Source organism: Pseudophryne corroboree, chromosome 2, assembly GCF_028390025.1.
Source record: "Pseudophryne corroboree isolate aPseCor3 chromosome 2, aPseCor3.hap2, whole genome shotgun sequence".
Taxonomy (NCBI): Eukaryota; Metazoa; Chordata; class Amphibia; order Anura; family Myobatrachidae; genus Pseudophryne; species Pseudophryne corroboree.
This window is the reverse complement of record NC_086445.1, coordinates 1,041,674,641-1,041,702,531: the sequence shown is the minus strand read 5'-3', so window position 1 is coordinate 1,041,702,531 and position 27,891 is coordinate 1,041,674,641. Positions and strand designations below refer to the sequence as shown.

At 50.4% G+C, this 27,891-nt stretch overlaps 1 protein-coding gene across 1 annotated transcript in view; it reads right to left on the bottom strand.

Moving 5' to 3' along the window:
• CASR (calcium sensing receptor) overlaps positions 1-27,891 on the bottom strand; it is a 352,739-nt gene that overhangs the window by 59,955 nt on the left and 264,893 nt on the right. Inside the window, exons 2-4 of the mRNA XM_063956826.1 lie at positions 10,807-11,237; positions 9,546-9,852; positions 1,481-2,308 (exon numbers count right to left, since the gene is read on the bottom strand). Of these exons, the coding sequence (XP_063812896.1) occupies positions 1,481-2,308; positions 9,546-9,852; positions 10,807-11,039 (1,368 nt within the window). The 5' untranslated portion in view covers positions 11,040-11,237. The remainder of the gene's footprint in view (positions 1-1,480; positions 2,309-9,545; positions 9,853-10,806; positions 11,238-27,891) is intronic.

Below are 27,891 nucleotides of genomic sequence, written 5' to 3'. Positions count from 1 at the left end.
GGCGTGGCCGGACCGAACGGAGGGCGGGCCGCAGCGGCTGTGTGACATCACACGCAGCCTCTGCGGGCCGGGGAGCGATGAGTAGCTCCCAGCCAGCATGCTAAAGCTGCGCTGGTCAGGAGCTACTCTTGAAGTGCAAAGGCTTCGCCGCTGTACAATGCCTTTGCACTTCTGCGGGGGGGCGGCACTGACATGCGGGGCGGGATAGCCCTGTGCTGGGCGTCCCCCTGCATGTCAGTGTGAATGATCGTAGCTGTGCTAAATTTAGCACAGCTACGATCATCTGGGAATGACCCCCTGCATCCCCTCTGTACAGTCTGCACATATCCTCCACATATTTTCTTCACTTTTCCTTCTTGCTGACCCCGGTTCATCATTGCTGTGATGTGATATCATACAGCCCACCTAGAACCTAGCAATCTGGTGGACCATTATGCAATAGATAGCACCTATCCTTGGGTATGAATGCCTATTTCCCTATAAATTTTAAGCTTGCGAGCAGGGCCCTCATACCTCTATGACTGTTTGTTTTTACCCAGTTTTGTTTTATCATTGTGTACAATTGTAAAGCGCAACGGAATCTGCTGCATTATATAGGAAACTGATAAATAAATAAAGAGACTGCGCTCTCACATAAGAGGTGATTAGCAATAGGAGTGGTGGCTACACCTTAGGCCAGTCCTGGCTGGGAAGAGAGACAAGAAGGAGACGATAGGGGCTTATGTAATAGCCTGCGAGCTCCAGGTTTTGCGAGGATTCCGTATTTTTAAAGCAGAAATCATTTACAAGGTAAGACTCACCTGGTTTTGCCTTGTAAAATGATTACCGCTTTACAAATACCTGCCGTTTCAGACAATGTTCCAGAATCCTTCACCACTACCCGTAAGCTACATACACTTAGCAGCTGGTGGGTTGTATAATACCCGCTCTGCTCCAACCAGTGTGTATAACAGTGAGTACGTCTGTACCCATTATTCCCACAATAAACTACTCCACTGGTTAAGTATCTAAGCTGTACGTTGTCTCAGGTCATCCGCTGGTGTGTACAGAAGCTCTGCCACATTATCAAGCCTGTACACAGATTTCTAACTTCGTATTCAAGGAGTCGGCATAGCCGCGACAGCTCCGGTGGCCATGCTTCCCCAGCAGCTGGGCCTAACCTGGTAAGCGGAACGCATCTCCGCTTTCAGCTAAAGCGGCAAAATTGGGCAGCAATGGAGCACTATCACGCATGCAATGGAAGTGCGCTATGATACCGCTGACGACTATGAAACAGAACGTACAGATAGCATCTATCTGGCCGCATTTATTTCTGATTGCGCAATTCTCTGCAGTTCTCTGGGTCATATACGTCCACTCACACCTGGTCACTGGCCCATCTCTGGCTTTTGGATGGATCCCGGTATGGTACAGTATATGTTTTATTAAATGTAGTTGTAAAGTTTAACATGAGCAAGTTTTAAGGAAAGCAAACACTTACCTGCCAGGCTTCCACCTTCTTTATATCTGCGCAAGAACCGTTGGCAAAGAGCCCTTTCCCGGGCGTACATGTGTATATGTTCTGCAGTGCATGGGCAATGGAATATACAGCCAAATATACATTGTAGGATATCCGCAAGTGAGTAAAATCCAGATACGGCGTCTCCACGCTGGTAATATTCTCCTGGCCGGTGCAAGCTGTGATGTTGTTGAAGTCCTCGCTCTTCTTAGACCCCCCGGGCATGTAACAGTTGAAGGTCTCTTCCCAGAACTCTTTGAGAAAGCCATTGCTACTAGACATCTTTGGGTGCACCTTGTGTAGGAATTCACGAAATCCGGGGATTTGGGCCGCCCTCAACGCAAACCCAATGGTGCCACCAATGACATGGAAGTATTCCGGGATGGCGATCAAAGACGAGCTGGCCCAGGCCTCGCTGGCAAGCCAGATGCGCCCTGTGATATTGCGCCTGACAATCTCCTTGATCAGTGGCTCCAGGTCAGGTCCACTGGAGAAGACAACTATGACTTTGGCCGTTGAGTTCTGAATGACGTCGACCACTTTTTGAATTTCCTCTAATGGCGTATACTGTGATATGAGCTCACTGAAGTCTATGCAGATGTCCCGCTCCTCCGCTTCCTCCCGAAACTTTTCAATCCCTGGCCGCCCGTAGTCATCATCTGCAGCAATGGTTCCCACCCAGTTCCACTGGAAATACTCAATGATGTCCGCCATGGCCGTGGCTTGATGCTCATCATTCGGCATAGTGCGTAAAAAGGATTTGTATTGGTTTTTGTTGCTTAGAAGGCGGCTTGAGGAGGCGTAACTGACCTGCAAAAGATGAGAGCGCCATTATTTGTCACCTTGCACAAACAGCTTGCACTTCATACTGTATTCAGAGTTCAATATAACTAATAAGCCGCTGAAATCTACGGCAGGATTGGGGTCATTTCCTGGTAATGTTACAGTTATGTTGAAGGTATGACAACCATCTATAGCTGCACTGTCCAAGGTCATACATGAGGGTTGCATGTTAGATACAGGTTTGAACCCCAATTACAGTAGCAAAATGTCATGCAATCAGGTCAGGTTTTTATGGATGTTTTTGGGGACAGAAAAAACAACAACATTGGACAGCGCTAATTTCCAACACAGAAATATGTCCTGCCTGGTACATATATAAATCATTTTGTCAATTTTTTTGTTTACAAGTCTACCAGGATTAGCAGATCTCCATATCCTTGGCTGGAAACGTGTGCTAATCATCCACAGGTATAGAGAAAGACCATCTTTTCCATTGGGCTTAATGGGCAGTTGCCCAAAGGCCCCAGAATGCCGATAGCTGAGGGTACCCTCTTTCCAAGGGTTCTAGACTTTTGAAAACTGGCCCTTGGGAACCGTAGATATCTGACTTTAAAGCAGTGGTCCCCATCCAAGCCTGTTAATTGCACTTCCCAGCCAGATATCTCGGGTTCTGTCTGACTTAAAAAAATTCTGAGGTTATACTCCAAATGCTGGGACTCCCCACTTTCAGGGGACACTTGTCTTTACTATGCCCAGAACCAGAGATATCAGCCTACCAGCAGCCGGTCCCTGCTCCAGCTCCACACGCCTGATATGCAGTTTTATATTTCCGTCAGTGGATTGCTCTGGCTCCTGAACTCTGATCCCCAAGTCCACAGTACCTCCTGAAAGGTGTCCCCAGTATCTCCTGAAAGGTGTCCCCAGTACCTCCTGAAAGGTGTCCCCAGTACCTCCTGAAAGGTGTCCCCAGTATCTCCTGAAAGAAGGGACAGTCTAGTTTTTTATCGCATTATAAGCTAAGAAATCCAGCCCCAGGAACTGGAGATATCCACGGTCAAGCAAGCTGACTTCCCACTAGAAATGATGAATATTAATCCCACTCCACTATCCACCCCTCCACTGCGTATTACACACCCCATACCACCCTGGAAGTCATGTACCGGGGCCCCTTCATTCAACCCAATGCCCCCTTCTACAGTGTAGTGTTTCCTCCTGCCCTATCTGTGCAGTAAAGGAGTAATTAGCAGAAATTACTGCTCCAGGTCCTACATGCTGAGCGGAAGTTAGAACACCCCCTACCACCCGCAAGACATCACATCACACCCCCCACCCTTACCGCTGGAGGATGGGTAGGGGCCACAGTACATTGCTTTGACCTACACAGCTGTTAAGACAGCCCTGGTATGATGAACATTATTCTGACCAATGGTGTAACATGTCACTGGGACAGCGGTTCATTCTCTAGCCATGTTAACCCCGTCCCCTCTTTGCAGAGATATTTACTGTGCACTGAAGAGTGCCACTTATTTGAGGCTGGGCCGGCTGTGAGATCGATGGGCTGAGGGGCCGGCTAATAATTTCAACCATAAAAGTTAGTCATGAGCTGTGAGCAGGGATGGACTGGGGCTACTTTTTGGCTCTGGCATTTGTGAACACGCATGTTGGGACCAATGTGTTTGGTTGTTTTTCCTGTGGGGGCCAATGTGTTTTTTCCCCATGGGGGACTGATGGTGTGCCTTAGCAATTTTAAAATCTTGTTCAGTGTGCCGTGAGTTAAATAAGGTTGAAAATCACTGGTTTAGGGAATAGAATGTTGTCTAGAAGCTAGAATCGCCTGTCTGCTATTAGTCTATTATTTTGGGGATTTGAAGTTCGATTTTGTGTTCGATTTGTCTTTGATTTTCAGTTCGAATGTTAGTAAATTGGGGGATTCTCTATTCGTCTATGTAAAAGTACCAATGTTTTGCCGATATACGATTTTCAGTGGGATTTGGTTTTAAAATTCGATTTTGCCCTTAGTAAATCTCCACATTGCAGAATCGAATGCAAATCACATGCAAAAATCACCAAAATCCCAAACTCAAACATTAGTAAATATACCCCCAGGCAGAGGCGGATTGGCCATAGGGTTTACAGGGAAGATTCCCGGTGGGCCGACGCACCCGCGGAGCCTGTTTTGTTTGAGGACATCTGGTCCTTTTTATAGACATAATGAATAAGATGATAAATAATTTGCATATATGAAAATGACTTTGCCACTTAGCCTGTGATTGCAGATGATCTAGTGTATGCTCTGTCTGCCTGCTTGGCTGACATATAAGATTGAGTGAATAGTGATTGGGATACGGTTGGTGTAATAAGCAAGAAAATATATCTTTCTAAAGAATGATATAGTGTCCTAAATTCTAAAGGTGTATCATATTATAATGTGCCCATAATATGTAATTTTATTTCTTTCTAACTTCCCCCCCGGTGCTGGACATGCCCACTATCTGGAAAGTCTTGGGGGGAGGGTGCTGCTGCCATGGCCCATGGCCAGACCTTACACCTCTGGTGCTGCCCATGTGGGGCCACTAGTACAAATTTTTCCAGGGCCGCTTTTTGTTCCCAATCCGCCCCTGCCCCCAGGTCTCCACACAGAGGGGCCTGGTTCAGAGGCACCCGCAGATTTCATCCATAGTGGACGTCCACCCCCCAGTTACCTCTCCCAAATGCTAACTTCCTGTCACTCACTTTCACTTGATTGTCATTTTCTTTCAAGATCAAATCAATATTATTTTGATCTGTGGTCACAGGGCCTCCAAAAGGCGCAGGCCCATATGCCGATGCCCACTCCGCCTATTTGGTAATCCGGCACTGCTCATTTTGCAAATAAATCCTCAGTGGAATCGCTAATCAGTGACTGCGCACACACAATGACGCTTCGGTGAAAGTGCGCAGCGGCATCTGCATTGACTAATCTCTATTGTGCATGCGCAGGTCTCCGGAAACTTGGTACGCACCATGTTCCCGACGACAAACCTCAAACATGAATCAGGCCCGCTAGGCGATGTGTCGTTCATTCAGCCGACACAGGACATATCGCGTAGTGCACCTGTCCGTGTGCGCAGACGATATGTCTGTGAATGGCTTCGTTCGGTCCTGCAGCGCAGCCAGTGGCGATGCATCTTGCAGATAATATCGGTACATCTGGCTGTGTGTACTGACGACCCGTTAAGTGGCCGATGATGACATCACAACTGGGCGTGCAAATTTAAAGCCCACCCAGTTGTGATGTCTTGCCGGACGTATCGAGCGGCAGATTGGTGTGTATACCCAGAGGTTCTCAAACGCAGTGCTCGAGGCACCCCAACAGTCCAGGTTTTAGGTATATCCATGGCTCAGCACAGATGGTTAAATCAAATTTACTATGGTGCTAATTAAGTCACCTGTGGCCAAGCATGGATTAACGTGCACGTACGCTGTGTCCAGGTCAGCCTCCATAGGCGACACAGCCACTGAAAGCCATTCCCGTGGCTCTCGTGGCACACTGACCAGTCACTTCAGTGATCACAGTGAGGATTATGTATAACAATTACATTTGTTATGAAGGAAGCTGGTTTCTCTCAGTATTCTTTGCGCCTAATTCAGACTGGAACCCTGCAGCGACAGCGTTCGCAGTCTGAAGCCCTGTGCTGTGTGCATCTCACTGGTGCGATCGCCTCTGCCTGATTGACAGGCCAAGGCGGTCACGGGGCGTGTCTGCCACGTTGGTGGGGCGTGTCGGCGGCTTTTGGGGGGCAGGCCGTGACTATTAGCGGGGCGGGCCGAGGCTGCTGCGTGACGTCACACACAGCCGCTGTGGCCAAAAACATGGCGGGTAGCCACCTGCCTTCGCAGCTAGGCTGCGTAGGCAGGGAGCTACTCGGCAGGTGCGATAGCATCGCCGCTGTTCAATGCTTATGCACATCTGCGTGCGGGGGGGGGGGGGGGGGATAGGGCCTGGCTTGCGGGGTGGACTAGCCCTGTGCTGAGCTTCCCCCCACATGTCAGAGATTGTGACTGTAGATGTGCATTCTTTCGCACGTCTACGATCAGCTCTGAATCCTCCCCATTGTCAGAGCAGTAAGAGGGATTTTTTGTTTACATGAAGGAGAGGAAACATACTGTATAGTCAATATCTTTTTATAAACTATATAATGGGTTAAATCACAAGTTCTCAATCTTGGTCCTCAGGTCCTCCAAACAGCACGTTTTCCAGGTTTCCTCACAGACTTGCTAGTGAAATAATTAGTTGCACCTGTGGATCTTTTACAACGTGTCAGTGAGTAGAGTCCACCTGTGCAACTGCCGGGCGACCTGGAAAATATGGCCTGTTTGGGGTCCAGAGGACTGAGTTTGAGAACCACTGGGTTAAATCAGAATAAATTGCGTATACTAGGAATTTGTCTTCGGTTTGCTATACAACAGCCAAGTAGGTAACAGATAAGCAGGGGGGGGGGGCAAGTAAAGTCATATAGGTAGGTATACCGGAGGGACACAAGTGAGTTACATGTACGTCTAGTCAGTCAATGTTCAGGAGTTCAGCAGGCAGACCACTTGGGGAAAGAAACTTTTAAAGCTTCTGGTGGACCTGGCGGGGATGGCCCTGTAACGCCTGCCTGAAGGAAGCAAGTTAAACATGCTATGGCCGGGGTGTAGCTGGTCCTTTACTATCTTCATTGCCCGCTTTTTAGCTCTGGGCAGGTACAGGTCCTGGACTGAGGGAAGGTCGGCCCCGATGATCTTCTCTGCGGTTCTGACCACCTTTTGGAGCCTGCATCTGTCCCTCGCGCTGGCAGAGCTGTACCATACGAGTATCGAGGAGCACAGTACCGACTCCACAATCACGGAGTAGAAGAGGAGCAGAAGCTTCTGTGGGATGTTGAACTTCCTTAGTTGCCTGAGGAAGAACAACCTCTGCTGCGCTTTCCCAACAGTGGCGTCAGTGTTGGACCCCCATTTACGGTCCCGGGAGATTGTGGTCCCTAGAAACTTGGAGGAGTCCACTAGCGATACCACACTGTCAGCAATCGTTAGCGGAGGTGCACTAGATGACTTCTTCCTGAAGTCCACTATCATCTCGACAGTTTTGAGGGGGTTGAGCTCAAGGTTGTTGTGGATGCACCACTGGGCCAACCGGTCTATTTCTCGTCTATAGGCCGATTCGTCCCCGTCCTTGATGAGGCCGATGACGGTGGTGTCATCGGCGAATTTGATGATCTTTACTGATTGCGCCTCTGAGGTACAGTCATTTGTGTACAGGGAGAAGAGCAGGGGTGAGAGGACTCAGCCTTGAGGGGCCCCTGTACTAATGGACCACGCTTGAGAGGTGAATTCCCCCGCTTTCACCACCTGTGTCCTATCTGTCAGGAAGTCTACTATCCAGGAACAGGTAGCTTCTGGGACCCCTAGGCGAAGTAATTTGGGGTGGAGGATGTTGTATTGAAGGCCGAGCTGAAATCGACAAACAGGACCCTCGCGTAGGTACCGAGAATGTCTAGGCGCTGTAGAATGTAGTGCAGGCCCAGGTTGACTGCATCCTCGACACACCGATTCGATCGATAGGCGAACTGCAGGGGGTGCAGTTGGGGGCCAGTCACAGTTTTCAGGTGATTCAAAACCAGACGCTTGAACGTTTTCATGACCACAGACGTCAGTGCTATCGGCCTGTAGTCGTTCAGGTTCGTGATAGAGGGTTTCTTGGGGACCGGGACGATAGTAGACATTTTGAGGCAGGAAGGGACTTTCTGTAGCTCCAGCGATTTGTTGAAGATCTTGGTGAATATGGGGGCGAGCTGACCCGCACATGCTCTTAGGGCAGATGGTGACACTCCGTCAGGACCCGGAGCTTTCCTGGGTTTGGCCCTTTTGAACAATGCCTCCACCTCTTCTTGGGCGACTTGCAGTGCCTGGGGTTGGCCGTCAGTGTTCGGGGCATCGTAGAGGTGATTGTTTGGGTTGCAGGGGACTTCTTTTGCGAACCTGCAATAAAAGTGGTTCAGCTCGTCTGCTAGGTCTTGGTGCATGGTGGTGGACTTCAATGTTTTCCTATAGTTGGTTATGGATTGCATTCTTTTCCATACAGATATACACCTTAAATGAATTAAAGGTGAACTCATATATAATATATGAATCCACTGAGGTGCATATTCAGTGTAAGATGTGTTGGAATTCTGAATGACCTTCTTAGAACGCAGAAAATGATTGTCAGCTTCTTCTTCTTTTTCCCTCTTGAGATAAAGGGAAAGTTTAGGAACATGCTTCCTGGGCAAATCTGAGACCCTACTGTCCCGTCTGAGACCCTACTGACCCGTCTGTAGGAGGTAGACCGGACATCTCCTGCCAGCACCTGCGAGATCCGAGTGCTGCGTCTGAGGTCAGCCTCAGATCACCGTAACGACTATCGGTCGCAGCTCATGATGTTGGTAGACCGCGGTCGGCCTGCTTAAGCTGAAGCTAACTCAGACTGGCTGTAGGATCCGGAGAGCCGGGTCCAGGAAGTCTGTATCCCACCACGCAGACCCTGGATCCGGTATGCCTACAAAACTACGGCAACACACCCCTGTTTTGAAGCATGGTACCGGCTGCAGGCCCTGCTTCGGCCGCCAAACGTTGCAGCATGTCAGACATGCTGCAGCTAAGGGGGGGACTGTGAGCGATATCGCAAGACCCATTCTGCACACGCACAGACCCACAAACATCGGATTTGTATGTAAACCAATCAGCTCCTGTCATTTATCAACCACAGCCTGTTGCATGACAGTTAGGAGCTGATTGGCTGGAACATTATCTCTCTCCTCTTTACCTCTCTCCGGGCGGGAAGTACTAACCTCTCCCGCCGCGTTATCTGGCTTTTCTCTGCGCTACTTGTCTTATCTCCGCGGTTACTGGTCTCCAGTCTCCACTGTCCGGCGCTACCCGTTGCTCCCCCATGCTCCCCGTCTAAAAAAGACGGGGAGCGTGGGGGAGCAACGAGTAGTGCCGGGCAGCGGAGAGGAGACCAGTAACGGCGGAGATAAGACAAGGAGCACAGAGAAAAGCCAGATAACGCGGCGGGGAGGTTAGTACATCCCGCCCCACAAGTCTTATCCCCTCCTGTCCCTGGTTTATCACTTGGTGGCGGCCTCAGAACAACCATCAGCCAACAGATGTTCTATATTCTAGTATAATCTGTTGACCAACAGCGGGGCCTAGGACGTAGAAATGCTAGGACTCTGGTGTAATGCAATCATTCCCGCCTCACCTGAGGTATATGGAAAAGCCCGAGCAGATTGGCCACGGCGGTGGATATTCCAGAACCAGTTGCTCCCACCACCGCGATGGTGGACGGCATGTGCTCCGAACAATTACAGAAGTCATCCAAGTTGAGCGAGTCGATCTTGTTCTGAGCCACGAAGCTGAGGGTGGCCTCTAGAGCCTTGGATACCGTGTTACACGTGTCGAAGATTCTGTAGCCCAGTGTTATGTTGGGCAGCAGAGTGGTGGAGTTGTTGATTTCTTCTATGGCGAAGATCATAGCCTGTAGCCAGCGGAAGCCACGGAAATTGTATCTGCAGAAGACAGAGGAATGAGCGATTGTGAGAGAATGATGGAACTGTGGCATTATCAGGAACCATTAACAATTTAATTCATTATATATTTTTAATGGGTGACCCTTAGGTCCATTGTTGGCGTTTATAAGGACAAAGGAAAATTGGCAACTACTCCGTGACTTCTTAAAACCACCTCCCAGCATCAGATCACAGATTAACTACAATGCTCTGCATTGTTTGTGGCTGAGAAGGAAACATCTCAATAATACACATCCTCTGCTTATTTCCTGCATCATTTTATTTCTGTCTCGAAACCTCAATACATGAAGATTATAGTAGGTAGAAATAGCAGGATATGAGCAGAACATCCATCATATAACGGAGCTTAGAGACAAATCTGCAGGCCAGGGGAAGGGTACGAGTAGTTTTGTTGCACGTTAGCTTGATGGGAACATAGGATGGCGCTAGTTACAGGCCGCTAAAATCTGCAAGGTGAACATCTCAAGGCTTGCATTTACCATACGTGAAACCAGGCAGATGCCCAAGACCGTACCAACCAGGAACACTAGGGAATGAAACAGGGAATTAGCAAAGTTCTCTAGACCATGGGTGTAAAAATGTTCTGGTCACTCGGGATATATATGGAACCTTTTTGATCATGATTTCCATAAGCTACATTGTGTATTTGACCCATTTCTCTCCACGCAAAGGTTTCCTTGATTTTTTCCAATAGTTACAAATTAAAATGCAATCGCTGGAACCCTACAAGATGAATGTTACTTACATACAAAGGAAGGAAGCAGAACTGGTAATGAAAATCATGTTTTGGGGTTAAGTACAATGACAAAAATCTTTATCGAGACGCCTCCATTGTAGGCATAGACCTTCTAGTCCTGGGCATTCCCTGTACCAGGAGGACTGGGCAAATAGTGGATTGCTGAAGTGAAGGACGTTGGTTCACGCCGCTCTTACCTGGTGCATTCCAGAGATTCCGGCCTTGACTCTAATATCTCATCTTTAGAATTCACTCCAAAATGAATAGGGAAGAGGCCACCGAGGATGATGTCTCCCTTCTTCTGGGCTCTGGTGTTGGGTCCATAAGATGAAGAGTCCAGGGCGAAGCTGAGCAACAGGAGGCAGCGGATGTAGTGATTCATCCTTCTCCCGTGTGGTGTCTCGGTGTAGAGGAAGGATGAGGAGAGCATGGGACATGAAGGTCAGGCAGGCACTCTGGAAGCTGGTAACTGCTGGCCCTACTATGGAGTGAGGAGGGCTGCCGCCTCATTTCTAAAGTGAAACCGGTGGAAAAGAGGCTGTCGGTGTAACGGTAATGTCCCCAAAGCGGCCTTCTCCATCGCAGTCGTTCTGTAACCGCCTCTCTCTGTCATGTGAAACCCATCGCCCTAAAAAGTAATGTCAGCGTTAGTAACTATTGTACAGAATCACATACAGGTGACAATGGTCTGTAAACTCCCAGGGAAAACACTGCAATAAATGGCCAAATGGTAGACTGACTTACCGTACCTGCCTGCCATCTAAACATGTCATCTGAAGAATGGGGGTATGATTGGAGTTTCAGAGAAAAGAATGACCGTTTGCGCTATAATGTTACAAGGTGCATATATGAATAGAAACACTTGTATAATAAACAACCATCTGGTTTTATTTCAATAAAGAATATATCATTTATATACGTATAAATACCACAAAAGCTTGCTATCGCTTTTTTATACTATATAAAATTCATCTGACAACTTTCCTAATTTAAACGTCCAATAATGCAATTTATTAAAAAGTCACGTGACCTGTATTACTATGCACAGTATGAAAACTTTTGCACGCTCTGATTGATTCCCAAATTCAGAATAAAATCTCTCATATAGAAATACAAGTGGGCTTTGAAGCACTGTCCCACAGTGTGATTGCTGCTCAAATGCCGTGTGTATGCAGCTTACCACTCCAGCTTTTTTCAGCCGCTGGCGGGATCTTGCGCTGCATGTAGTGGTATGTAATGTCCGTCTCTCACCCGTCTGTGCAGCACTGTCCCACAATGTGATTGCTGCTCAAATGCTGTGTGTGTGCAGAATCACTCTTTGAAAAAGCACCCAGGTGCGAAACGCGTTAGGAGGAGAATTTGCTGATCACTCTATAACTTTACAATTCCTTTAAATTAGGAAAGTTGTCAGATGAATTTTATATAGTATAAAAAAGCGATAGCAAGCTTTTGTGGTATTTATATGTATATAAATGATATATTCTATATTGAAATAAAACCAGATGGTTGTTTATTATACAAGTGTTTCCATTCATATATGCACCTTGTAACATTATAGCGCAAACAGTCATTCTTTTCTCTGTCTGTCTCTATTTTTGAGGCGAGGAACTGCGGTCCCTCAGCTTCATTAATAAATAGCTGTGTGAACACAGACGCAGCTGTACTGGCTTTGCAGCTTGGATTATAAGAAATAATTGAGTTTATATAGAATACAACAGCTATATAGCGCCTGAACTGGTTTTTCTATAGTTTTATGATTGGAGTTTCAACTGGATTTGGACCCACTCACAATATGTTATTATTATTATTCTGTCTGAGTCTCGGAGCTGGTGAACGCTATGTATTAATTTGCTGTTCCCTGTTTCTCCTCCATTTTTTTTTTACCATGTGCTTCCACTGTATGCTGCACCTCCATTGGATGTACACCCTGCAGGCAGCAACCCATCCAGTGCATCCCAGACGGCTGCCTTGGAGGGTTCCTCCGTGGGCAGTATGTACTACATGCGGATCTATTCATACAGGGTATATCATACTATTACACACATGTCAGCTTTCCCATATATGCCTCGGATCCATATATGACTTATCTCCCATAGCATAACCTCTGTAGTGCGCCCAACATGGCTGCCTCATCTGGTACGCTTGTGGATAGAATGAAAGATGACATGGATCTAATGGTTATGTTGGAACACTACCCCTAGTGCTAGGATACCGCAACCACCAATTTTGTGTTATCTCTTCTGGGCAAGACCTATTCCACTCAAAGTAATCCTACGTAGTGTGACCAAGATGGCTGCCTCACATGGTACCTTTCATGGGTGGAATATATAACCCGTAGAAGTTATCACCCAAAATGTCTGTACCAACCCTGCAGTATGCTTACTGGGCCTGATTCAGGTTAGTAAGCAAAGCAAAAAAGCACACAACCGGGTAACACCAAGCTGCACTGCAGGTGGGGCAGATGTAACATGTGCAGAGAGAGTTAGATAGGGGTGGGGTGCGTTCAAACTGAAACCTAAATTGCAGTCTAACAAAAAAGCAGTCTCACATTTGTGGGCTACATGCAGAAGCAGCCAGTATTTACCCTGCACAGTATAACCCACCCAAATCTAACTCTCTCTGCACATGTTACATCTGCCCCACCTGCAGTGCAGCATGGTTTTTGCCCAGTTGCTAACAAACCTGAATAAGGCCCTATGTACCATGTTTTTGATGTCTGTAAAGCGACTTTGAGTCCTGCGGGGGGGAAAAGTGCTATATAAATAAAGTTATTATTATTATTATTTACCGTATATATACTGTATAGTGCATTACAAGTCTTAGATATTATGGATCATACCGTAAGTAATTAGTGCTTTCCAGCAGGGCCATATTAATGTATAGTCACACTGGGCAGCTGCCCAGGGCCCCACAATTTCAGGGGCCTTCGAGCAGGGGCGGGTGGTGGTCACACAATCAGAGCAGCCAGGCAGCATTCTCTTCCTGCCTCCCAGCCTGCAGCAAGACAATGAATGGCTGTCAGCATGCTGACTGGGCAATGGCTGGACCTATCCACCAATCAGAGTGCTGACAGCCATTCACTGTATGGAAACATGTTGAGAGATGAAGCAGGACCGCAGGAGGGGCATGCTATGATGTTTGTTAATTGGCTCCTATGAATGGGTGGTTAGGGGCTGTGAGCAGTGGTGGAGCTGGGCGGCACTGAGCCCTGTGAGGGCCCCGCCCTCTGAACACCTGATGTCATGTTGAAGGGGCGGGGCCACCAGCAGTGGGAAGTGCAGCACTGCCCGGAGCTCCTCAGGATGTGCCGTTGGTGACGGCATCACTTGTGAAGTTACAATTTCTACCTGTGGATACATTATTCATATTAAGGATCAATTTTAATGGATGGGACCTAATTGTCTGTGGGGTGGGGCTATGTCTAATTGGGAGGGCTATTGTGCAGATCTGGGTTCGGCCTAGTCATACACCAGCACATGTATCCCTATCCCTAATCATTAACGACCCTGAATACACAGCTAAGAGCAAGCAGGGCGTCTTAAAGGTGGATTACGCAATGATTCTTTTCTACTATTGGAATCACAGCAAACAAGGCGCAAAGATTATGCAAAAGCCTCCAAACAGACAGGTGACCTCAGTTATTGCTGGCAATCTATATGGGAACAATGGCATGACAACATTCGTCTGGGACCCCCATAGTAGGCACAGATACATTAAGCATGGAAAAGGTTTAAAAAATGTGTAATTTCCAGACATAAGATTCGTACGAAGCTTAATAACAGATCAACATTCAGTACAGGGACTAGTAATATCCCTACGGTATGTAGTGCACGGTATGTAGTGCACGGTATGTAGTGCACGATATGTAGTGCACGGTATGTAGTGCACGGTATGCAGTGCACGGTATGTAGTGCATGATATCTAGTGCACAGTATGTAGTGCATGGTATGTAGTGCACGGTATGTAGTGCACGGTATGTAGTGCACGGTATGTAGTGCATGGTATGTAGTGCATGGTATTCAGTGCACAGTATTTAGTGCATGGTATGCAGTGCATGATATGTAGTGAACAGTATGTAGCGCACAGTATGTAGTACACGGTATGCAGTGCACAGTATGTAGTGCATGCTATGTAGTGCATGGTATGTAGTGCACGGTATGCAGTGCATGGTATGTAGTGCATGGTATGTAGTGCACGGTATGTAGTGCACGGTATGTAGTGCATGGTATGTAGTGCACAGTATGTAGTGCATGGTATGTAGTGCATGGTATATAGTGCACGGTATGCAGTGTACGGTATGTAGTGCGTGGTATGTAGTGCATGGTATGTAGTGCATGGTATGTAGTGCATGGTATGTAGTGCATGGTATTCAGTGCATGGTATGTAGTGCATGGTATGCAGTGCATCATATGTAGTGAACAGTATGTAGTGCACGGTATGTAGTGCACGGTATGTAGTGCACGGTATGCAGTGCACGGTATGTAGTGCATGGTATGCAGTGCATGATATGTAGTGCACGGTATGTAGTGCACGGTATGCAGTGCATGGTATGTAGTGCATGGTATGTAGTGCACGGTATGCAGTGCACGGTATGTAGTGCACGGTATGCACGGTATGTAGTGCACGGTATGTAGTGCACGGTATGTAGAGCACGGTATGTAGTGCATGGTATGTGGTGCATGGTATGTAGTGCACGGTATGTAGTGGACAGTATGTAGTGCATGGTATTCAGTGCATGGTATGTAGTGCACGGTATGTAGTGCATGGTATGCAGTGCACAGTATTTAGTGCACGGTATGTAGTGCATGGTATGTAGTGCACGGTATGTAGTGCATGGTATGTAGTGCACGTTATGCAGTGCACGGTATGTAGTGCATGGTATGTAGTGCACGGTATGTAGTGCATGGTATGTAGTGCACGTTATGCAGTGCACGGTATGTAGTGCATGGTATGTAGTGCACGGTATGTAGTGCACAGTAGTTTCATAGTAATACATTCAATATGCCGGCGGAAGGAATGCCAGCAGTCATATGACAGACACCGGCATCCCGATGCAGAGAATCCTGACAAGGGTTGGGTTAGTATGCTTACCCACCTCCTTACCCACCCTAACCCTCCCTTCCCGGTAGCCTATCCCAACCCCTCCCACCGCAGCCAAACCATAACCCTCTGTTCACACAGCCTAACCCTAGCCCTCCCCGGTGGTGCCTAAACCTAACCCTAGCTGTCCCTTCCCCACAGCCTAACCCTCCTCGGGGGATGCCTAACCATAACCCTCCTCCCTGCAGCCTAACCATAACCCTCCTCCCTGCAGCTTAACCATAACCCTCCCTTCCCTGTAGCCTAACCCTCCCCGCAGCCTAACCCTAGCCCTCCCCGGTGGTGCCTAAACCTAACCCTAGCTGTCCCTTCCCCACAGCCTAACCCTCCCCGGGGGATGCCTAACCATAACCCTCCTCCCTGCAGCCTAACCATAACCCTCCTCCCTGCAGCCTAACCATAACCCTCCCTTCCCTGTAGCCTAACCCTAACCCTCCCCCCGCAGCCTATCCCTAACCCTCCCCGCAGCCTAACCCTAGCCCCCACCCCTCAGACTAACCCTAACCCTCCCTTCGCTGCAGCCTAACCCTAACCCTCCCCCCACACCCTAACTCTAACCCCCACCCCTCAGACTAACCCTAACCCTCTCCCCTCGGGGAAACCTAACCTCCTGGCGCTGGAATTTCGATCCACTACGGGATGCCGGGTCATCATTCCGAGCAGTGTCAGGATCCTGAACGCCATCATCCTGAATGAATCCCGTTTCACTACAACCTGACCCTCGAGCAGTAATAGCATTAGATAATAAGTAGAAAGGATAGAGGACTGCGATATAATTATCATTACGCTGTAATAATGTGATACAGTAACAATTCCGCAGCTGGCAGGGAGATCAGGCTCGGAATATAAGCCATATGAGAAACAGTATAGATCTATTGCTGTATGTGCAGTCCTGTGACGTCAGAATCTCTAATACCAGATCCATTAGTTCTGTTGCCGGTAACGATGACCTGATGCTCTATGGAAACGTACTGTATAGAGAGACTCATTGTCATTACTTTCACTGATCAAACAGAGTATTTACCGGTATTGGTTGTTTACTATTCGGATGTTACTTTTTAGGTTACCGCATACGTATTTGGTGCATTTGTCATGTAAATGGTGAATATTGTAACACAGCATTAGCTAGGGAATGAGTTTTGTTGCTTAGTGCCCATACATGGGATCATATGTGCGCATATTGCGCATCTCTTGGGCTACTGGTTGTTAGAGAAGCAATATGCAATGATAATGATGTAGCTGCTTCTGATTGGCTGATTACACACTGGCTCCTCAAGCTGACAAGACGTAAATCATTTGCATATTACATCAGGCCTGATTGCTACAGATGGGAGGCTGACCATTTTGCATGGCTTGGCCAATCACAGGATAGAGGGGTGTGGCCACAACTGCTCTGAAAATGACTTTGAAGACTGCGCACACTGAGCACGGGGGGAGGGCCCCCCCAGAAGGCCCAGATCCGGGTAATCTGTACCCACCATATACCCCTCCCGGTGCCTCTGGCTGAGTATAAGCGTGTACTGTAAATACACTTTGTTTCCATTCATCTTTTCATTGTGTGTTCAAAGCATCCAACTATTTACACGTGCAGGGCCACCAGTAGGGGGGGACTGCGGGGACTGGAGTCCTGGGCCCGGGCAGGGAGGGAGGCCCACCACTGGCTCCTACCAGCGAAACCTGGAGAGCTGCGCCAGTCTGCGCAACAACAGCGGGCCAATGCGCTGGGAGGATCTCTTAAAACAAACCTTCATTACGCAGCGGCCCCCCATGTGTGACGTCACAACGTGGCCTATTTTGTCAGTCCTAGGCCACACAATTTCGGATGGCAGTCCTGCACTCGTGGCCCCTATATGTGTGGCCCCTATATGTGCTGAATTTCACCTCTGACATGAAACTGAACAGAACCAATCAAAGCCAATTAGGAAACGTATGAACTAGCCAACGGCTTAATTTGCGGAGGGACAAAGGGGGTCATTCTGAGTTGATCGCACGCTGCCGATTTTCGCTGCGCTGCAATAAGGTCTCTACTGCGCATGCGTATGCACTGCAATGCGCACGTGCATTGTACGGGTACAATGCGGATCGTATCTGAGCGTTGGATTTAACGAAGAATACATACGCACCAGAGATCGCAAGGAAATTGACAGGAAGAAGGTGTTTGTGGGTGGCAACTGACCGTTTTCTGGGAGTGGTAGGGAAAACGCAGGCGTGTCCAAGCGTTTGGAGGGCGGATGTCTGACGTCAATTCCGGGACCAAACAGGCTGATGTGATCGCAGCGGCTGAGTAAGTCCAGACCTACTCAGAAACTGCACAAAATGTTTTTTGCAGAGCACGGCTGCACATGCGATCGCACACTCGCAAAGCGAAAATACACTCCCCCGTGGGCGGCCACTATGCGTCTGCACGGCTGCTAAAAACAGCTAGCGAGCGATCAAGTCGGAATGAGGGCCACTGTGTGAGAAATGATTACAATGTAATAATACTAAATATAGATGCAGAAGTCGCGATCATATGGCTGAGCTGCGCCTGTCCGTTCAGAGTAAGCGGCACCCGAATGACCGGCCCACAGTAACAAAGTCTACGGTAAGAAGTGCGATACCAGGTCAACAGTCTATATAATGACAAATGTCGATACCTGTGGTTTTTTTGTATTATTTTTAGGCTTAGGGTTAGGGTAAAAAGAGCAAATATCCACATGTCGACATTTCTGTGTCGACATTTTCAAGAGATAAAAGGGAGAGAGATAATGCTCCCAATCGCCATGTCACAGGCCGTGTTTGAAAAATGACAGTCGTGAGCTGATTGTCTAGTACTTTATCTCCATCCATTTTACCTCTCTCCAAGGCTCAGTACATAGACCCCATAGTCTGCATTCGTCCTAGAAGGCTGGAGTACTGTATGTCTGTCTGGATATTAGTGCAAATGCAAATTTTATATCAATGGGTTGGGTATGGGAGACCGGCACTTAGAATGGCGGCAATCACATGACGACAGCGGCATTCTAATGTTTAGAATCCCAGCACTGTTGGAGTAAGTATACTATCCCTCTCCCAACCCTAACCCTCCCATCTAGCAGCCTAACCCTAACCTTCTCCCCCACAGCCTAACCCTAGCCTTCTCCCCCACTGCCTAACACTAGCCTTCTCCCCTACAGCCTAACCCTAACCTTCTCCCCCACAGCCTAACCCTAGCCTTCTCCCCCACAGCCTAACCCTAACCTTCTCCCCCACAGCCTAACCCTAGCCTTCTCCCCCACAGCCTAACCCTAACCTTCTCCCCCACAGCCTAACCCTAGCCTTCTCCCTCTCCCAGCCCTAACCCTCCCTTCTAGCAGCCTAACCCTAGCCTTCTCCCCCACAGCCTAACCCTAACCTTCTCCCCCACAGCCTAACCCTAACCTTCTCCCCCACAGCCTAACCCTAACCTTCTCCACCACAGCCTAACCCTAACCTTCTCCCTCGCAGCCTAACCCTATCCTTCTCCCCCACATCCTAACCCTAACCTTCTCCCCCACAGCCTAACCCTAGCCTTCTCCCCCACAGCCTAACCCTAACCTTCTCCCCCACAGCCTAACCCTAACCTTCTCCACCACAGCCTAACCCTAACCTTCTCCCTCGCAGCCTAACCCTATCCTTCTCCCCCACATCCTAACCCTAACCTTCTCCCCCGCAGCCTATCCCTAACCTTCTCCCCCACTGCCTAACCCTTACCTTCTCCCCCGCAGCCTAACCCTAACCTTCTCCCCCACAGCCTAACCCTAACCTTCTCCCTCACAGCCTAACCCTAACCTTCTCCCCCACAGCCTAACCCTAACCTTCTCCCTCACAGCCTAACCGTAACCTTCTCCCCCACAGCCTAACCCTAACCTTCTCCCCCACAGCCTAACCCTAGCCTTCTCCCCCACAGCCTAACCCTAACCTTCTCCCCCACAGCCTAACCCTAACCTTCTCCACCACAGCCTAACCCTAGCCTTCTCCCCCACAGCCTAACCCTAGCCTTCTCCCTCTCCCAACCCTAACCCTCCCTTCTAGCAGCCTAACCCTAGCCTTCTCCCCCACAGCCTAACCCTAACCTTCTCCCCCACAGCCTAACCCTAACCTTCTCCCCCACAGCCTAACCCTAACCTTCTCCACCACAGCCTAACCCTAACCTTCTCCCTCGCAGCCTAACCCTATCCTTCTCCCCCACATCCTAACCCTAACCTTCTCCCCCACAGCCTAACCCTAGCCTTCTCCCCCACAGCCTAACCCTAACCTTCTCCCCCACAGCCTAACCCTAACCTTCTCCACCACAGCCTAACCCTAACCTTCTCCCTCGCAGCCTAACCCTATCCTTCTCCCCCACATCCTAATCCTAACCTTCTCCCCCACTGCCTAACCCTTACCTTCTCCCCCGCAGCCTAACCCTAACCTTCTCCCCCACAGCCTAACCCTTACCTTCTCCCTCACAGCCTAACCGTAACCTTCTCCCCCGCAGCCTAACCCTTACCTTCTTCCTCACAGCCTAACCCTAACCTTCTCCCCCACAGCCTAACCCTAGCCTTCTCCCCCACAGCCTAACCCTAACCTTCTCCCCCACAGCCTAACCCTAACCTTCTCCCCCACAGCCTAACCCTAACCTTCTCCCCCACTGCCTAACCCTTACCTTCTTCCTCACAGCCTAACCCTAACCTTCTCCCCCGCAGCTTAACCCTAGACTTCTCCCCCACAGCCTAACCCTAACCTTCTACCCCACAGCCTAACCCTAACCTTCTCCCTCACAGCCTAACCCTAACCTTCTCCCCCACAGCCTAACCCTAGCCTTCTCCCCCACAGCCTAACCCTAACCTTCTCCCCCACAGCCTAACCCTAGCCTTCTCCCCCACAGCCTAACCCTAACCTTCTCCCCCACAGCCTAACCCTAACCTTCTCCCCCACAGCCTAACCCTAACCTTCTCCCCCACATCCTAACCCTAACCTTCTCCACCACAGCCTAACCCTAACCTTCTCCCCCACAGCCTAACCCTTACCTTCTCCCCCACAGCCTAACCCTAACCTTCTCCCCCACAGCCTAAACCTAGCCTTCTCCCCCACAGCCTAACCCTAACCTTCTCCCCCACAGCCTAAGCCTAACCTTCTCCCTCACAGCCTAACCCTAACCTTCTCCCCACTTCCTAACCCTTACCTTCTTCCTCACAGCCTAACCCTAACCTTCTCCCCCGCAGCTTAACCCTAGCCTTCTCCCCCGCAGCCTAACCCTAACCTTCTCCCCCACAGCCTAACCCTAACCTTCTTCCTCACAGCCTAACCCTAACCTTCTCCCCCGCAGCCTAACCCTAACCTTCTCCACCGCAGCCTAACCCTAACCTCCCCCGCAGCCTAACCCTAACCTTGTCCCCCACAGCCTAACCCTAACCTTCTCCCCCACAGCCTAACCCTAACCTTCTCCCCCACATCCTAACCCTAACCTTATCCACCACAGCCTAACCCTAACCTTCTCCCCCGCAGCCTAACGCTTACCTTCTCCCCCACAGCCTAACCCTAACCTTCTCCCCCACAGCCTAACCCTAGCCTTCTCCCCCACAGCCTAACCCTAACCTTCTCCCCCACAGCCTAACCCTAACCTTCTCCCCCACTGCCTAACCCTTACCTTCTTCCTCACAGCCTAACCCTAACCTTCTCCCCCGCAGCTTAACCCTAGCCTTCTCCCCCACAGCCTAACCCTAACCTTCTCCCCCACAGCCTAACCCTAACCTTCTCCCTCACAGCCTAACCCTAACCTTCTCCCCCACAGCCTAACCCTAACCTTCTTCCTCACAGCCTAACCCTAACCTTCTCCCCCGCAGCCTAACCCTAACCTTCTCCCCCGCAGCCTAACCCTAACTTCTCCACCGCAGCCTAACCCTAACCTCCCCCGCAGCCTAACCCTAACCTTCTCCCCTACAGCCTAACCCTAATCTTCTCCCCTACAGCCTAACCCTAACCTTCTCCCCCACAGCCTAACCCTAACCTTCTCCCCCACATCCTAACCCTAACCTTCTCCACCACAGCCTAACCCTAACCTTCTCCCCCGCAGCCTAACCCTTACCTTCTCCCCCACAGCCTAACCCTAACCTTCTCCCCCACAGCCTAACCCTAGCCTTCTCCCCCACAGCCTAACCCTAACCTTCTCCCCCACAGCCTAACCCTAACCTTCTTGCCCACAGCCTAACCCTAACCTTCTCCCTCACAGCCTAACCCTAACCTTCTCCAGCACACCCTAATCTTCTCCCCCACAGCCTAACCTTCTCCAGCACAGCCTAACCCTAACCTTCTCCAGCACAGCCTAACCCTAACCTTCTACCCCACAGCCTAACCCTAACCTCCCCCACAGCCTAACTCTAACCTTCTCCCCACAGCCTAACCCTCTCCCCCACAGCCTAACCCTAACCTTCTCCCTCACAGCCTAACCCTAACCTTCTCCAGCACACCCTAACCTTCTCCCCCACAGCCTAACCCTAAGCTTCTCCAGCACAGCCTAACCCTAACCTTCTCCCACACAGCCTAACCCTAACCTTCTACCCCACAACCTAACCCTAACCTTCTCCCCCACAGCCTAACCCTAACCTTCTCCCCCACAGCCTAACACTAACCTTCTCCAGCACAGCCTAACCCTAACCTTCTCCCACACAGACTAACCCTAACCTTCTACCCCACAACCATACCCTAACCTTCTCCCCCACAGCTTAACCCTAACCTTCTCCCCCACAGCCTAACCCTAACCTTCTCCAGCACAGCCTAACCCAAACTTTCTACCCCAGAACCTAACCGTACCCTTCTCCCCCACAGCCTAACCCTAAACTTCTCCACCACATCCTAACCCTAACCTTCTCCCCCGCAGCCTAACATTAAACTTCTCCCCCACAGCCTAACCCTAACCTTCTCCCCCACAGCCTAACCCTAACCTTCTCCCCCACATCCTAACCCTAACCTTCTCCACCACAGCCTAACCCTAACCTTCTCCCCCGCAGCCTAACCCTTACCTTCTCCCCCACAGCCTAACCCTAACCTTCTCCCCCACAGCCTAACCCTAGCCTTCTCCCCCACAGCCTAACCCTAACCTTCTCCCCCACAGCCTAACCCTAACCTTCTTGCCCACAGCCTAACCCTAACCTTCTCCCTCACAGCCTAACCCTAACCTTCTCCAGCACACCCTAATCTTCTCCCCCACAGCCTAACCTTCTCCAGCACAGCCTAACCCTAACCTTCTCCAGCACAGCCTAACCCTAACCTTCTACCCCACAGCCTAACCCTAACCTCCCCCACAGCCTAACTCTAACCTTCTCCCCACAGCCTAACCCTCTCCCCCACAGCCTAACCCTAACCTTCTCCCTCACAGCCTAACCCTAACCTTCTCCAGCACACCCTAACCTTCTCCCCCACAGCCTAACCCTAAGCTTCTCCAGCACAGCCTAACCCTAACCTTCTCCCACACAGCCTAACCCTAACCTTCTACCCCACAACCTAACCCTAACCTTCTCCCCCACAGCCTAACCCTAACCTTCTCCCCCACAGCCTAACACTAACCTTCTCCAGCACAGCCTAACCCTAACCTTCTCCCACACAGACTAACCCTAACCTTCTACCCCACAACCATACCCTAACCTTCTCCCCCACAGCCTAACCCTAACCTTCTCCCCCACAGCCTAACCCTAACCTTCTCCAGCACAGCCTAACCCAAACCTTCTACCCCAGAACCTAACCCTACCCTTCTCCCCCACAGCCTAACCCTAAACTTCTCCCCCACATCCTAACCCTAACCTTCTCCCCCGCAGCCTAACATTAAACTTCTCCCCCACAGACTAACCCTAACCTTCTCACCCACAGCCTAACCCTAACTTTCTCCCTCACAGCCTATCCCTAACCTTCTCCCCCCAGCCTAACCTTCTCCCCCACAGCCTAACCCTAACCTTCTCAAGCACAGCCTAGCCCTAACCTTCTCCCACACACCCTAACCCTAACCTTCTACCCCACAGCCTAACCCTAACCTTCTCCCCCACAGCCAGGCCATAACCTCTTCTACAGCCTAACCCTAACCTTCTCCCTCACAGCCTAACATTAACCTTCTCCCCCACAGCCTAACCCTAACCTTCTCCCCCACAGCCTAACCCTAACCTTCTCCCCCACAGCCTAACCCAAACCTTCTACCCCGCAGCCTAATCCTAACCTTCTCCCCCACAGCCTAACCCTAACCTTCTCCCCCACAGCCTAACCCTAACCCTAACCTTCTCCCTCACAGCCTAACCCTAACCTTCTACCCCACAGCCTAACCCTAACCTTCTCTCCTACAGCCTAACCCTAAGCTTCTCCCACACAGCCTAACCCTAACCTTCTACCCCACAACCTAACCCTAACCTTCTCCCCCACAGCTTAACCCTAACCTTCTACCCCACAGCCTAACACTAACCTTCTCCAGCACAGCCTAACCCTAACCTTCTCCACTACAGCCTAACCCTAACCTACCCTCCCACAGCCTAACCCTAACCTTCTCCCCCACAGCCTAACCCTAACCTTCTCCCCCACAGCCTAACCCTAACCTCCCCCACAGCCTAACCCTAACCTTTTCCAGCACAGCCTAACCCAAACCTTCTACCCCAGAACCTAACCCTACCCTTCTCCCCCACAGCCTAACCCTAAACTTCTCCCCCACATCCTAACATTAAACTTCTCCCCCACAGCCTAACCCTAACCTTCTCACCCACAGCCTAACCCTAACCTTCTCCCTCACAGCCTATTTCTAACCTTCTCCCCCACAGCCTAACCCTAACTTTCTCCCTCACAGCCTATCCCTAACCTTCTCCCCCCAGCCTAACCTTCTCCCCCACAGCCTAACCCTAACCTTCTCAAGCACAGCCTAGCCCTAACCTTCTCCCACACACCCTAACCCTAAACTTCTACCCCACAGCCTAACCCTAACCTTCTCCCCCACAGCCAAGCCATAACCTCCCCTACAGCCTAACCCTAACCTTCTCCCTCACAGCCTAACCCTAACCTTCTCCCCCACAGCCTAACCCTAACCTTCTCCCCCACAACCTAACCCTAACCTTCTCCCCACAGCCTAACCCTAACCTTCTCAAGCACAGCCTAGCCCTAACCTTCTCCCACACACCCTAACCCTAAACTTCTACCCCACAGCCTAACCCTAACCTTCTCCCCCACAGCCAAGCCATAACCTCCCCTACAGCCTAACCCTAACCTTCTCCCTCACAGCCTAACCCTAACCTTCTCCCCCACAGCCTAACCCTAACCTTCTCCCCCACAACCTAACCCTAACCTTCTCCCCCACAGCCTAACCCTAACCTTCTCCCCCACAGCCTAACCCTAACCTTCTCCCCCACAGCCTAACCCTAACCTTTTCCCCCACAGCCTAACCCTAACCCTCTCCCTCACACCCTAACCTTCTACCCCACAGCCTAACCCTAACCTACTCTCCTACAGCCTAACCCTAACCTTCTCCCTCACAGCCTAACCCTAACCTTCTCCCTCACAGCCTAACCCTAACCTTCTGCCCCACAGCCTAACCCTAACCTTCTCCCCCACAGCCTAACCCTAACCTTCTACCCTACAGCCTAAGCCTAACCTTCCCCCCCCACAGCCTAACCCTAACCTTCTCCCCCACAGCCTAACCCTAACCTTCTCCCTCACAGATTAACCCTAACCTTCTCCCCCAGCCTAACCTTCTCCCCCACAGCCTAACCCTAACCTTCTCCCTCACAGCCTAACCCTAACCTTCTCCCTCACAGCCTAACCCTAACCTTCTGCCCCACAGCCTAACCCTAACCTTCTCCCCCACAGCCTAACCCTAACCTTCTACCCTACAGCCTAAGCCTAACCTTCCCCCCCACAGCCTAACCCTAACCTTCTCACCCACAGCCTAACCCTAACTTTCTCCCTCACAGCCTATCCCTAACCTTCTCCCCCCAGCCTAACCTTCTCCCCCACAGCCTAACCCTAACCTTCTCAAGCACAGCCTAGCCCTAACCTTCTCCCACACACCCTAACCCTAACCTTCTACCCCACAGCCTAACCCTAACCTTCTCCCCCACAGCCTAGCCATAACCTCTTCTACAGCCTAACCCTAACCTTCTCCCTCACAGCCTAACATTAACCTTCTCCCCCACAGCCTAACCCTAACCTTCTCCCCCACAGCCTAACCCTAACCTTCTCCCCCACAGCCTAACCCTAACCTTCTCCCCCACAGCCTAACCCAAACCTTCTACCCCGCAGCCTAACCCTAACCTTCTCCCCCACAGCCTAACCCTAACCTTCTCCCCCACAGCCTAACCCTAACCCTAACCTTCTCCCTCACAGCCTAACCCTAACCTTCTACCCCACAGCCTAACCCTAACCTTCTCTCCTACAGCCTAACCCTAAGCTTCTCCCACACAGCCTAACCCTAACCTTCTACCCCACAACCTAACCCTAACCTTCTCCCCCACAGCTTAACCCTAACCTTCTACCCCACAGCCTAACACTAACCTTCTCCAGCACAGCCTAACCCTAACCTTCTCCACTACAGCCTAACCCTAACCTACCCTCCCACAGCCTAACCCTAACCTTCTCCCCCACAGCCTAACCCTAACCTTCTCCCCCACAGCCTAACCCTAACCTTCTCCCCCACAGCCTAACCCTAACCTTTTCCAGCACAGCCTAACCCAAACCTTCTACCCCAGAACCTAACCCTACCCTTCTCCCCCACAGCCTAACCCTAAACTTCTCCCCCACATCCTAACATTAAACTTCTCCCCCACAGCCTAACCCTAACCTTCTCACCCACAGCCTAACCCTAACCTTCTCCCTCACAGCCTATTTCTAACCTTCTCCCCCACAGCCTAACCCTAACTTTCTCCCTCACAGCCTATCCCTAACCTTCTCCCCCCAGCCTAACCTTCTCCCCCACAGCTTAACCCTAACCTTCTCAAGCACAGCCTAGCCCTAACCTTCTCCCACACACCCTAACCCTAACCTTCTACCCCACAGCCTAACCCTAACCTTCTCCCCCACAGCCAAGCCATAACCTCCCCTACAGCCTAACCCTAACCTTCTCCCTCACAGCCTAACCCTAACCTTCTCCCCCACAGCCTAACCCTAACCTTCTCCCCCACAACCTAACCCTAACCTTCTCCCCCACAGCCTAACCCTAACCTTCTCCCCCACAGCCTAACCCAAACCTTCTACCCCGCAGCCTAACCCTAACCTTCTCCCCCACAGCCTAACCCTAACCTTTTCCCCCACAGCCTAACCCTAACCCTCTCCCTCACAGCCTAACCCTAACCTTCTACCCCACAGCCTAACCCTAACCTACTCTCCTACAGCCTAACCCTAACCTTCTCCCTCACAGCCTAACCCTAACCTTCTCCCTCACAGCCTAACCCTAACCTTCTGCCCCACAGCCTAACCCTAACCTTCTCCCCCACAGCCTAACCCTAACCTTCTACCCTACAGCCTAAGCCTAACCTTCCCCCCCACAACCTAACCCTAACCTTCTCCCCCACAGCCTAACCCTAACCTTCTCCCTCACAGATTAACCCTAACCTTCTACCCCACAGCCTAACACTAACCTACTTCCCTACAGCCTAACCCTAACCTTCTCACTCACAGCCTAACCCTAACCTTCTACCCCACAGCCTATCCCTAACCTTCTCCCCCACAGCCTAACCCTAACCTTCTCCCCCACAGCCTAACCCTAACCTTCTCCCCCACAGCCTAATCCTAGCCTTCTCCCCCACAGCCTAACCCTAACCTTCTCCCCTACAGCCTAACCCTAACCTTCTTTACTACAGCCTAACCCTAACCTACCCTCCCACAGCCTAACCCTAACCTTCTCCCCCACAGCCTAACCTTCTCCCCCACAGCCTAACCCTAACCTTCTCCCCCACAGCCTAACCCTAACCTTTTACCCCACAGCCTAACCCTAACCTTCTCCCCCACAGCCTAACCCTAACCTTCTACCCCACAGCCTAACCCTAACCTTCTCCCCCACAGCCTAACCCTAACCTTCTCCCCTACAGCCTAAGCCTTTCCTCCCACAGCCTAACCCTAACCTTCCCTCCCACAGCCTAACCCTAACCTTCTCCCCATAGACTAACCCTAACCTTCTCCCTCACAGACTAACCCTAACCTTCTACCCCACAGCCTAACCCTAACCTACTCCCCTACAGCCT